General features: G+C 37.9%; 1 protein-coding gene across 6 annotated transcripts in view; it reads left to right on the top strand.

Annotated features, from left to right (window-relative positions):
- DGKB (diacylglycerol kinase beta) overlaps positions 1-14,607 on the top strand; it is a 799,100-nt gene that overhangs the window by 175,675 nt on the left and 608,818 nt on the right. For all 6 annotated transcript variants that reach the window (XM_068972349.1, XM_068972347.1, XM_068972346.1 and 3 more), the window contains 2 exons: positions 2,476-2,550; positions 7,351-7,470. In XM_068972349.1, the coding sequence (XP_068828450.1) occupies positions 2,476-2,550; positions 7,351-7,470 (195 nt within the window). The remainder of the gene's footprint in view (positions 1-2,475; positions 2,551-7,350; positions 7,471-14,607) is intronic.

Below are 14,607 nucleotides of genomic sequence, written 5' to 3'. Positions count from 1 at the left end.
ATAGTAGATTACTAACAATATTTATAATTATATTCTGAATATTACACAACAAGCTGAGGATAAATGTTTGCTTATGATTGAATTAGTCTTTTTTGTAAATAAAGCTCTATGGTTTTTGGCCACACAATTTTCTGCCCCAGGAGATTTCCTTCACCACCAGGTTGGAACTGCAATTCCAATCTCATTTTCTTAGAAATTTAAAGGCTTAGCTGTTCATATATTGGAGACACAGCAGAAGAAAATTAATACTTTGAGAAATGACCAATATGTCTAATAACACTAGTTAATGTTTATTGATTACTTGTGTCAGATAAGAGCAATGTATTTTATATAATGTATTTAATCTTTGTAGCAACTCTATGAACTAGGTACTATTAGCATATCGATTTTTACTGTTGAAAGAACTGAATCTTTGAGAGGTTAAATGACTCATCTGATATCACATGCCCATACAATAGCATACCTAAAATAGTTTCAATTTCTCAAAACATAGCCAGAGACCTCAATGGTCCCAAATCATAGTTGTTTAGTCACTAAATCATGTCCACTTCTTTTGCAACCTCAAGGAGTGTAGCCCACCAGGCTCCTCTGAGCATGGGATTTCCCAAGCAAGAATGAGTTGCCATTCCCTTTTCCAGGGGATCTTCCTGACCCAGGGATGGAAGCTGCATCTCCTGCATCTCTTTCATTGGCAGGCAGATTCTTAACCACTGGCCCACCAGGGAAGCCCAGTGAGGGCATTGTCAGAAGTAGCAAGGTGTACATACGCAAAGATAAAGTATCTGGAAAATTAGTTACACATACGCACGCACACACACACACACACACACACAAATTCTAGCCTCGAATTCCAAAATAGTAGTGTTAATTGCCCAGTCGTGGCCAACTCTTTGCCACCCCACCGACTGTAGCCTACCAGGGTCCTCGTTCCATGGGATTCTTGAGGCAAAAATACTAGAGTGGGTTGCCATTCCTTGCTCCAGAGGATCTTCCAAATCCAGGGATTGAATCCAGGTCTCCTGTGTTGCAGGCAGATTCTTTACCATCTGACCTACAGTAAAGTCCTGATACTACACTTGATCCTGGCCAAATGTGTTTAAAATTGTTTCTTATCTGTAATAAATAAATAACATTTGTATTTGCATTGTTTCTGAGACAGCCTATGTTATAAAAATAATACTTTTATGATTAGAGTTATATTTTTCAATTTCTCAGAAGGATCCACAAATCCTTCTATCAAGAGAACCTCTTTAACCATATTTTCTTCTTCATTTTATATTAACCATATATATTAGATTAGAGATTTGAGTAGAATATATTTTATTGATATGCTTTTCAGCTTTTTTCCTTTATACTTCTTATACTTTAAATTGTCATACTATAAAATTATATAAATGATATAATAATTATATCATTTACTGACTATTAAAATTATTAACATTCACAAAGTGCATTTAGTCTGTTCTAAAGATACAGAAGAATTAAAACATTAAATAAATCGGTATGAAAATATATTTTAAGTTAGTTAGCCAAGGCATCTATATTAACCAGCACTTCTTCACAAAGTTGTCACTGAGCAGAAGAATGTGAAAATTCAAACTAAAATTCTGTCTCCTCATAAAATAAATTCTACATGCCTTAGCCTCCAAACCTTGAGCTGAACACACCTCTAGCAGAGCAAATTATACCAATAAATGGCTAAAATAGTCAATATACATTCTCATTATATCAGAATAAAAATAAACCTCAGAGTTACCCTCAAACACTTCCTCCCACCCTTCCACACCTGTTTTTCAAGCTGTGGAGTAAGGATACTTGGAGGGAAGTTTGGAACAGAGGGAACAAGGGTGTACCTGTGGCTGAATTCTTATCGAAGTTTGACAGAAAACAACAAAATTCTGTAAAGCAATTAACCTTCAGTTAAAGAACAAATTTAAAAAAGAAAATGACAGTTTGTGAAATTATGCTTGCTCCTACTTTCACCAGATACTGCTTTCCAAACAAAACTTTTCCTAAAAATCTTCTGCTGGAAGGAAATCTTTCTTTGTATAATTGTGCCCTCTCCTGGTGAAGCTTTCTAGACAAAGTCCAGAAGGAGCAGATATTTAGTACAGTCGACTTCACAGTTGGCACAGTGGTGAAGAACCCTGCTGCCAGTGCAGGAGACACAGGAGATGCTGGTTAGATTCCTGGGTCCGGAAGATACCCTCAAGGAGGAAATTGCAGCCCATTCTAGTATTCTTGCCTGGGAAATGCCATGGACAGAGGAGCCTGGAGGACTGTAGTTCATGGGGTCTCAAAGAGTTGGACATGACTGAGCATGCATGCATATGTTTACTTTTTATATAAAAGTAATCATTGCACTCTTTTAGTGTTTGAGCTACATGTTGAACAAATCAATTCCTGCAAGTCAAAGCTGAAGAACTTACTAAGACCTTGTATTCACTCTCTCTCTCCCCCTCCCCTCTCCTCCAGGAACTAGAAAACATCATCAGTCAGATGATGCATGTGGCCGAGTACCTCGAATGGGATGTCACTGAACTGAATCCAGTAAGTATAGGGATGATTTAACTCTTGGCTACTTTCTAGAAGGCACTTGCCTCTTTCATCTTTTTTGCCGTCCTAGTATGTAACTGGCATTTGATTTTATCTTTTCGTAACTCTTAAGTTATTATTTATAATCAGTAGTCAAAGTGGATTCTGAGTATAAAATAATGTATTTGGTTTTCTGAAGTTCTTAGCAGTGATATCTTGCTTTTCTTTCTCATGGAAATTAATCTGAATGATGGTCTTAAATAAGTGTAAGTAAACACGCTGTTGATGACACTACCAAGGTCATACCATGCCATGAAAAAATCAAATAGACACTTATTTTAGGATCTCCACGTTTTCCCTTATATGGGAATAGCTGGAGTAGTCAACCTGAAAGAGGAAGAAGGTGATTATGAAGATGATTGTGATGTAGTCTGTGCACAGAACACTGTTAGCTTTCCATCTGTGCTATTTAAGGCTTGCAACCCTAAGAGGTAGGTACTACTGTTTGACTCATTTTACACATGAGGAAATTGAGACCCCAAAAGTTTTTGTTTTAATTTATTTTATTGAAGTATAGTTGATTTGCAATGTTGTGTTACATTCTACTGTATGGCAAAATGATTCAGTTGTACTTATATACACATTCTTTTCCATTATGGTTTATCACAGGAGTGAGTATAGTTCCCTGTGCTATACAGTAAGACCTTGTAGTTTATCCATCCTGTGTATAATAGCCTGCATTTGGTAACCCCAAACTCCCAGTCCATCCTTCCCATCCACCTCCTTCCCGGCAAGCACAAGTCTGTTCTCTGTGGCTGTGAGCCTGTTTCTGTTTCATTGGTAAGTTTATTTGCATTATAGTCTAGATTCCACGTGTAAGTGGCATCATATGGTGTTTGTCTTTGTCTGGCTTACCTTGCTTTAAATGATAATATTTAGGTCCATCCTTGATGCTGCAAATGGCATTATTTCATCTTTTTTTTTTTTTATGGCTGAGTAATAATCCATTGTGTCTATGTAACAGGTCTTATTTATCCAATTTTCCATCAGTGGACATTTAGGTTGCTTCCATGTTGGCTGTTGTAAAAAGTGCTGCGATAAATATTGGGGTGTGTGTATCTTTCTGAATCGTAGTTTCCTCCAGATACATGCTCAGGATTGCAGGGAGACCCCAAAATGTTAGTGACTTACCCCGAACTCTCTAGCTAGTTAAAGATTGATCTAGGAAACATTAATCATATTGTTTAAAGAAACAGTATCGAACAGTGCCTATAAGAGCATAAAAACGTCTTGTTTTCCATAGATGTATATCCAAGTTACCAATATTATTCAAATATGTATTAAAACATACGTGGTTTGAAATTTTTATTTCAGTCACAGGTAATATTTGGGGGAGAGTTAATGAATGTTATTGATTTTAGTTTCTGTTTGAAACCAACTCAATTTAGGAAATTGTACATTAATTAAGTAAATACAAATCAATTTAATTTAAATGGTTTACATTTTATATGAATTCAAAGAGCCCATTTAACCACATAAATTCCCATTTATGCAGTCAGCTCCATGGTGATGGCATGATAATGTGATAGGAGAGCTCAAATCACATTTTCCTTGCGTTGCAAACTAATGCAGTTAAAGCACAACCAGATCAGTGCAATGTTGTGCACGGGGCCAGCGCCATTCTTACTGGGATTAGGGTTTTCCACATTTTAACTCACCTGGTTTTTCTTTTTCCTTTTTGAATGTGCAAATGCATATACTGTACACAGAATGAGTGGCAGATATCATTGACAAACCTTCAGTTTGCATATGGAATAATAAAGTAGATGGTAACATATTTAATTAGAAGCATATCTCTTGATTCACCGTGATACCGTTTTCACTGAAATCAAAGGACTTCTTGTAAGTTCTGCTGCCTTTGTTGGTTGTGTTTATGTAAAACAGCTTTCACTATCATACTTAATACCTGTGAATATAATTTATCTATTAATCAAGCCTCTTGTGCTCACTGGAGTAATAAAGGGAAGAGAACCTTTTTTAGTCAGCTTTCTAAGCAGACGGAAGTACCACTACATCACAACAAAAGTATTTGGTGGTGGTGGGGTTTGAGAAAATGGGGATCTGGATGCTCTATGGAAGGGATAGTGGTGGCTGGGTGGTCTAATTAGAACAAATACATACTGGAAAATGCGATTAAGAAGCTAAATAGCAGTATTAGTCATTTGTGGCATATACTAATAAGTCTGTCCTTTCTGTGGGCAGTATAGAGTGTCAGGATAAAAGCCTTGCCTGTGTCTGTAGTTGCTGTCATAGTAACTGCCTCATCCTGCCTGATGATTCAGCAACTCTCCCCATTTCAAGCGTGTGTACTTTTATATACATTGTTTGACTCTTAAGTTGGCATGATAAATAACGAGAAGGGTACATTTGATGTTGATGGCAGTTAGTAGGGGAGATGAGATGTCCTTGAACAGAGTTCTTAAAAACTAACCCAGGCTCTCCCATTAGATAATTAAGTACAAAATGAATGGATCAGTTCTCTGAAACAAATGCTCTGTGTTTTAGTTCTCTTCCCATTTGTTCATTTCTGCTAGTTCATGAGAGTGCCTTCAAGAGGTAGAACCAATCGCCAGTCCAGGTTCGATGCAGGATACAGGATGCTTGGGGCTGGTGCACTGGGATGACCCAGAGGGATGGTGGGGAGAGGGATGGTGGGGGGAGGGAGGGGGTGTTCAGGATGGGGGACACGTGTATACCCATGGCGGATTCATGTTGATGTATGGCAAAACCAATACAATAAAGTAATTAGCCTCCAATTAAAATAAATAAATTTAAATTAAAACAAAACAAACAAACAAACAAAAAAGAGGTAAAGCCTTTTAATCAGACCTTATGTCCAATTTTAAATGAACTCCCTTGTGCTTCATTTTGAGAGTAATGAAAGTATTACAGCATCATTTTTTCCCAACAAGACTCTTTCCAATACCTATAGATATATTTGTTTCTATGAAGGAAAATAATCTGATTTTAAAATACTTCTTGAGGAAAAACACCAATCAACCAAGTTCAGCGATGTTGGGGCAAATGATCCTTCTATCAACAAACATATCAAGTATTCCATTTATTGCACCTCTTCACATTTTTCTTCTGACGCGCTCTGTGTTTCTTTCTTTCTTTCTTTTTGAATGGATTAAAACTTCCATATTAGATAAAAGAGGTGAGTTACTTCCTTCCCTGGATTCTTCCCCATTTTCCTCTTTGGTGCCATTAGATAGGAGGTACTACGCCTTTCCAGCTGCCTAGGGTAATATAATTTCTGCTAATGTAACATAGGGCTTCCCAGGTGGCACGAGGGTAAAGAATCTGCCTGCCAATGTAGGAGACACAAGAGACGTAGGTTTGATCCCGGGTTGGGAAGATTCCCTGGAGAAAAACAGGGCAACCCGCTCTAGTATTCTTACCTGGAGAATCCCATGGGCAGAAGAGCCTTGCAGGCTACAGTCCATGGGCCACAAAGTCAGACATGACTGACCCACTGGACAGACAATATAACGCTAACAGCACCTATATTAAACTTACTATGTATGCTAGAAACTCTTCAAAGATACTTATACTGTATTAGCGCATCTGACTCTCACACCAACCCTTGGCATTCAAAACACACATTAGCACTATGCAGCCAAGAGGTAAATGTATCACACATACTGTGGAGAACACTTCGAGACACTGTATGCAAGTCATCTTTAGAAAAGAGATCTAATCCAAATGGTCTGATTGTTTAACTTCTTGGCTCTATTAAGTCCTGATAGGCAATTAAAAGTGACTTAATTCCCCTGCCCCATACCACTTAGCAAAGAATTATTTCAGCTCTTTGCCATGAAGTTAATTTGTTCAGTCATTATCTGGCATATATTTGAATTAAAAGAAATAATCTAGAGACAGCAATTAAAGATCACTTTCATCCATAAATTAAAGATACCTTTTTGTTTGAGCTCTGCCATTCAATGACAAAATATTAAAAAGTTAAGCAATTATGTTTAAAAGTTGATCAGTATAAGTAGTCATGATCTAGAAATCATAGCAAAACTACTGTTATTCTCAATGACAGGATTAACATTGTACCAAGTTATCTAGATAGTCACCTCAACTTCCCAGTTAGCTGCTGGTGTATGTGTGTGTGTGTGTGTGTGTGTGCGTATGCCCGTGCACATGTGGGTATGCATACTGAGTCATGTCCAACTCTTTGCAACCCCCTGGACTTTTAACCTTCCAGGCTTCTCTGTACATGGAATTTTCCAGGCAAGAATACTGGAGTGGGTTGCCATTTCCTACTCCAGGGGATCTTCCCAACCCAGGATTGAACCCGTGTCTCCTGAATTGGGAGGAGCCAATCGCCAGTCCAGGTTCGATGCAGGATACAGGACGCTTGGGGCTGGTGCGCTGGGATGACCCAGAGGGATGGTATGGGGAGGGAGCAGTTCGCTGCTAGTCATAGTTTATTGGGCTTCCAAGTGGGTCAGATGGTAAAGAATCTGCCTGCAAGGCAGGAGACCTGGGTTTGATCGCTACCCACTCCAGTATTATTTCCTGGAGAATCCCGTGGACAGAGGAGCCTGGAGAGCTATATAGTCCATAGGGTCGCAAAGGGTAAGACACTCCTGAAGCAACTTCACACACACACACACACACACACACACACACACACACACAGACGAGTTTTTTATTATAATCAATTCATTGTAATACTTGGTTGTATCACATGAAACTTATTTTATTGATTCATTATCAAATTTTTCCTCATCTTCTCTATTCCAGATCCTCCATGAAATGATGGAAGAAATTGACTATGATCATGATGGGACAGTCTCTCTGGAGGAATGGATTCAAGGAGGCATGACAACAATTCCACTCCTTGTGCTCCTGGGCTTAGAAAATGTAAGTATTTACACAGATGAGGTAACCTGGTGGTGAGTCACTGGAGGCCTCTTTTATACATTTTGCTTATAAATTCATCTGTTTTCTACAATTAAGTATTTATTGAGTGCCTGATCCTTCTAATAGGTATGACACTGTGCAATTTAACAGTAGCTCCTTGTATAGTAATACTTGCCATGAATATATTAGTTCATTTTAGGTATCACCTTATTGTTTAATACATGATTGCTCTCTTTTCCCCACTATTTAAAGTGCAATCTAGTTTACAAAGTATTGACCTCATTTTATCTAATGGAAGAAATGCCCCAGCATGATTGCATGCTGTGGTTCTTACCACACTCCATCCATTTCTATACTTCCTCTCCTCATGAAGATGATCTAGTTTATCGGTAAACAAACCCGTAAGTGGAGGAGCCAATTATAATCGAGGTGGTTGACTATATGTACACGTAAGTGTATGCATATTTTGGACTTTGGGCTTCCCTGGTGGCTCAGACGTTAAAGAATCTGCCTGCAATGCAGTAGGCCGGGGTTTGATCCCTGGATCAGGAAGATTCTCTGTTGAAGGAAATGGCAATCCACTCCATTACTGTTGTCTGGAGAATCCCAGGGACAGAGGACGGCTACAGTCCATGGGACCGCAAAGAGTTGGACACAACTGAGTGACTAACACTCCACAGCTCTCCATATATATTGTTCAGTTGCTCAGTCGTGTCCAAATCTTTGCAACCCCATGGACTGCAGGACACCAGGCTCCCCTGTCCTTCACTATCTCCCAGAGTTTGCTCAAATCCAAGTCCACTGATGCAGTGATGCCCTCTAGCTGTTTGATTCTCTGCTCCTTCTCCTCCTCTCCTCAGTTTTTCCTAGCATCAGGGTGTTTTCCAATGAGTCGGCTCTTTGCCTCAGGTGGCCAAAATATTGGAGCTTCAACTTCAGCATCAGTCCTTCCAGTGAATATTCAGGGTTGATTTCCTTTAGGATTGACTAGTTTGATCTCCTTCCTATCCAAGGGACTTTTGGAGTCTTCTCTAGCACCACAATTAGAAAGCATCAATCCTTTGACACTCAGCCTTCTTTATGGTCCAATTCTCACATCTGTACATGACTACTGGAAAAACAATAGCTTTGACTATATGGACCTTTGTTGGCAGAGTGATGTGTCTGCATTTTAATACGCTGTCTAGGTTTGTCATAGCTTTCCTTCCAAGGAGCAAGCATCTTTCTGTTTTCCTTACATAGCAGTAATCTGCCAAAGTTTTTCCTTCTAATCCTGTCAGCGTTTTCTCATATCACTGCCTCCAGTGGTAATTAAAACTGGTGGTTTGGGGAATAACATAGCAACCTAAGATCAGAATGTGATATGATAGTGACTTTGAATCTAGAGCTTACTACCCCAGTGTGGTTGAATTTCGGTAATAGTTAATTTAAAAATTCAATACTGGATTTTTATACTTAGCTTTAATAAATAAGAATTAACTATCACCTTCAGATAGTATAATGTATAATTAGATTCAAAGAGCATTACTTATGGAAAGCAGTATGGCACGTAGAATAGTTAGAGTTTTGAGATGCAAGATCATAGTGTTCATTGCTTCTCTGCTGCCACCCAAACTTCTCATGCTTTTTAAAGTATTTATTTACTTGGCTGCCCTGAGTCTGTGTTGCTATGTGTGGAATTTCTCTAGCTGCAGAGTGGGCTACTCTCTAGTTGTGGGGCGTGGGCTTCGCATTGCGTGGTTCCTCTTGTTGCGGCTCCCATGCTCTAGAGCACAGCTTCTGTAGTTGTGGCAGCTGAGCTTAGTTGCCCTGCAGCATCGGGGACTTCCTGGACCAGGAATTGAACTGGTACCCCTTGCATTGCAAGACAGGTTGTTATCCACCAAACCACCAAGGAAGCCCCTTTTATACTTCTTGTTACCAGCAATAACAGTTTTCAAATTCAAGACTATGCTCTAATTAACTCAAGATACCCAATTTTGAAGTCAGTTCCCAAGAGCTCTTGCTGTCTGTGTAAAATCTGTGATAGTGTGTAAAAATATGTTGCACATTTTTTACATATTATTTTGGGAATATATAAATGGGCTTTGGGATGGTGGAATTCGTCTGTTTCATCTGGATCTTCAAATTCTTCTACATTCAGGTTAATCTTATGGGGCCCATGGGATTTTAGAAATGGTCAGAGGAGGGAAAAGTAGAATTACTAATAGATGATAAATAGGAAGTTAATCTTAAGGTAAATAATTTATTAAAACAAAAATAATATAGGCCTTATTAATAGATACATAGTTCCACATTTTGAGAATTAATAAAGCAATACTTCTTGTGTCTGATGTTCTTATACTATACATAACCTAGTATCTTCTTGTAATAACTTACTATGTATCTCTGCATCAAAAATATTTCTTTCATTTTTTAATATACTTTCTGACAAAGGCATATGTAAATCAGAATACTGGGTGAAACAGAAAATAAACTGACAAAATCCTAACTTCAGAAGGTTTGGTGTATGTTCTGTACTGAAAAATAGTTGGCAAATGACTATTCAAGATGTTCCAATGATAGTGGTTCCTTAAAATGGAATTTTATACTTTTAAAACCAAAATTTTTTTTAAGCATTTATGGAAATTCTAGTATGAGAGAAGATTTAGGAATGAGCAAGCAAATTATTTGATAATATCAGGTTTTTTTGACAGGAAACTGGAGAATTGGAAACATCTATATTTTTAATATCACAGAAAAAATTTGAAATAATATTTTTCTTTGGAAGACATTGCTTACAAATTTTTTGCAGCTTTACTAATAAGTACAGATATTTGTGAAATTATGAACATTGCCTGGGTCCACAAATCTGTATGAATGTTAATTAAAAATATTTTAAACAAATATGGTATACCCCAGATACTAGAGGGCTTCCCTGGTGGCTTAGAGGGTAATGTCTGCCGCAATGCAGGAAACTCGGGTTCGATCCCTGGGTCAGGAAGATCCCCCGTAGGAGGAAATGGCAACCCACTCTAGTACTCTTGCCTGGAAAATCCCATGGACGGAGGAACCTGATAGGCTACAGTCTGTGTGGTCTAAAAGAGTCTGACACAACTGAGCGGCTTCTCTTTCCTTTCCTTCCGGTTTCTAGCAGCAATTTCTTTAATTCAGCGGAATGAAAGTTCTATGCCATTAATGTCCATCATGTTAATGTTACATAATTTACTTTATATTGGTATTCTTAGATTTATAGTGTATGTGTTTCGTTAAAAGATTTTTTGGGGGGGTGCTTAATGAGAGAAATTAATTCAGGGTTCAAAGAAACCTGAGCCGCGTTTCCAGTGATGGCCACTAGATGGCAGGGCTACATTGTTTAACTTTTGTAGATGGACTATGAGATTGGATGTTTTCCCTGTGAAGAACAATTCTGAGAGTGTTTTCTTCACTTAAAAATAAAAAAGAAGCTGATAATGTTTTTAATATCATCTTTTATAAAATAGATAAGCCATTAATTTTATTCACAAATCAGAGCATCTGTTTGTTAAAAAGAGCTTTTTAATTCCCAGACATGGTATGTATTTTACAAACCAGGAATGACGCAATGACAACTGAGTGATGAGGGCCTTTTCTTTTTAGTAACTGAGATTTATTTCCTTTTTTGTAGGCAGTTAATGTGCTATATTATTACCTGTTGAGAATTTAATTCATGGAGCCATTTCCCCCATACCCTACCTGCTACTTTTACTTTTCGGATTAGAAATCTAAAAGTTTTCGGTTGAGTTCAGCCACTTCATATGAGGCCTGTCTTATTGTGTTGCCCTGTATATTCTTGTCTATTGTCTATTATGAGCTCAGGGAGTAGATGCTAATTGATAGTGCATGTTAAATACCACAGTGTATTTGAAAATGACCGTGGTGTACTAGCCCAATTACACAGATAGAAAATTGTCCTGGGAGAGCAGTCGTCACTTGTAATGTTAGGCAGAGCCGTTGTGAGTTTACTGTAGTTCAGTTTTCTCCACCAACAGGATCTTTAAATCTACGCTGTTTTACATTATACCTATTTTGGTGCCAAAATCAGAATCGTAGTTTACCGGAACCTTGTTCTTTATCAAATGCTAGAGGGCAAGAGTCATTTTCTTTCCCTTAGAAGAGGTCCTTCAAACTTCATGAGACCCAGTATAAAATGATATAGTCTGTCATTTTGGGGGGGGCATTTCATTACAATAAAAACCTTATGTATGCCACTGAATCATTCTTCCTTCAGCATTCATCTCAATTAAGAATATGTTTTTTGTTAAATCTACTTTGAATGGATAAAATGTATTAAAATAACTGCGTCTAGCAATAAACTCTGAATGATGACAAACTTTGCCTGTTAAAGGACAGATAGCAAATAGTTTAAACTTTGTGGGTCATAAAGTCTCTGTTGCAACTGCCGGACTCTAGCAGCTAATTGAGAGAGCAGGGCTGTATTCTAATAAAACTTTATTTACAAAAATAGCTTGTTGGCTATGGTTGACCCAAGGGCCATAGTTTGCTGACCCCTGATTTATTCCATTGTTATTATGCCATATCACAAATTACATATTATATATTCTGTCATAAAATACAATGAGTTTTAACTGGTTTTAAATCATTTTGGAAAGAAAAGTCTGATTAAAAAAAAACAAACAGATCAATTAGATCATTGCAGTAAGGACCAATGAAGAGATGATAGAATGGCAGTTAACATTATCAAATTGGCCTTCACCCTGACTTGGTTTGGAGAAGAAAATACCTCCAGTATTCTTGCCTGGGAAATCCTGTGGACAGAGGAGCCTGGTGGGGTACAGTTCATGGGCTCACAAAGAGCTGGACATGACTTAGAGATTAAACAACAACAATAACTGGCTCGGTTATGAACTAACCAGGTGATTTTGTGCCAGACAGTCATCTTCTCTGGACACATTCAAAGAAGGTAGACAGGAATATCCCTTTCCTTTTCTAATATTCTTTCAGTTCAAACGTTTGTTGTACTAGATGAACAAAATAATTAATGATGCTGTGAGCGTGTCCTAAGTTGCTCAGTCGTGTCTGACTCTTTGTGACCTCATGGACTGTAGCCTGCCAGGCTCCTCTGTCCATGGGATTCTCCAGGCAAGAATATCGGAGTGGATTGCCGTTTCCTCCTCTAGAGGATATTCCCAACCCAGGGATTGAATCCACGTCTCTTAAGTCTCCTGCATTGGCAGGCAGATTCTTTACCACTCGTGCCCCCTGGGAAGCCCCAATTAATGATGCTCCAAATCCTGAAACCTTTTATTTAGGATCATTGTTAGATTTTTCAAAGAAAATTTCTAAATTCACACTATCATAAAAACTAGAATACAGATTTAAATAGAAGCCTGGCTTAAAATAAGGATACCTTAAATTCTTAGTCTTGGATTGTTGGTGCCAAGTCTGGCCTGTGTGATTTTTGAGTGGTTATTTATTTTGATTTCTTTATTTTTGTTCAGAGTCCTGGTTTTTAAACCCTATAGGCAGTTTACAGTTTAAACTTTGCCATTGTTTGAAATGTTTTGGTATATGTATTTTTGTGCCTGATTCAATAAAGTAAAAGAATTGTTTGGTTTGATTTCTGATGAAATTTGTCCCCTGGTGAATATGAATGGAGAGCAGAAGGTGATGTATTCTTCTAAGCTGTATTTGGAAAAGTCATGTTTCACACTCTATTTTTTAAATTTGGTTGCAATATTGTTCTGCTGTTTATACATTGCTCAATCAGGAAAGGAGTTATGAAGCTGGATAAATGCAACCATTCTTGAGATTCCACATCAGGTCATTCAAGGAAAATGACCATGTGATGTTACAGTCTTTTGAACTGGCATTTGAACCATAAGATTATCAGGGTCTGAGCCTGACTTCAGAAAGTGTGATCTGGAGAAGGATAGTTGGTTGTAGCTCTGCTCAGAATTTTGAAACTTCTCTCTACATTTTCTTTTTGTCTAAAAGGGCAGTTTCTTTTGTATTGTTATATTTTTTGAGACATTGAACAAAAAAGTAAGATAATTTAATGGCGCTTATTGTTGATTGAGTTGGAATCCATTTGCAACCTTAGCTCTCTATGTGTTGTAATTGAAGGCAGCTGAAATGAGCCTAGCAGGGGAATGGGAGCATTCTTGCTTTGACATCAGTGAAATTTCTCCATGACATTTTTAGAAAACGTGTGTGTGTGTGTGTTGGTTGCTTAGTTGTGTCTGACTGTTTGCAACCCCATAGACTGTAGCCCACCAGGCCCCTCTGCCCATGGGATTCTCCAGGCAAGAACACTGAAGTAAATTGCCATTTCCTTCTCCATCTATAGAAAATAATGATATTTGCAACATCCCCAGTTCACTTGAGCACTGTGTACGATCCTGAGGTATTCAGGGGAAAAAGCTAAAACTTTACAAATCACTAGGTAAAGAAATAGTTTTCAATATTTTCCAAAGAGCATTCTTCTCTTTGACATTTCCTTTTAACTTAAAAAGTCAAAAGGAATTAAAAGGTGAGGAAAACCCTGATGCTGCTCTGAATTTTCCTGGATTTCATTAAACATTTCTCTGACATCAGCACAGAACTGAACTACTTCATTATAATATACAGTGTTTACGAAATATCAGGAATACATTTTTATTAAGAGTAATGTCTCGTGATGGAAAAAAATAGGAGAACACAATTTTTATGAAATAAACCATTTTAAATCTACAAACATCCTTCTCAAATCTTTTAGCTGAAATGCTGGGATGTTACACAACTCAACCCAATGATGGTAATAATATTTGCTGTTTATGTAACACCAATCTTCTGAGGAGCTAAATTGACTTCACAGGTATTGTATAATGAAACCTCACACCACGGTCTGGGTGAGGAAAGTGGTTACTGTCATTTTATTCGAGAGGAAAATAAAGGTGAAATGGCTTATCCACATTTTCATCAGGGCCAGGAATCAAGCCTTCCAGATTTGCTCTTCATTGCTTTTTTAGAAAAATGAATTCCTTCCTATGACAATAAATATTTATTTGCAATAGAAATACTAATAGGCATATGCTGTCCCCGCTGATGGAATATAGTAAGGGACCCATCCTCCCCCACCCCCACCAAGTTTACCATCTCAATAAGACAAACAAGACA

Source organism: Capricornis sumatraensis, chromosome 5 (genome assembly GCF_032405125.1).
Source record: "Capricornis sumatraensis isolate serow.1 chromosome 5, serow.2, whole genome shotgun sequence".
Classification (NCBI taxonomy): Eukaryota; Metazoa; Chordata; class Mammalia; order Artiodactyla; family Bovidae; genus Capricornis; species Capricornis sumatraensis.
This window is presented reverse-complemented; position numbering and strand designations above follow the sequence as displayed.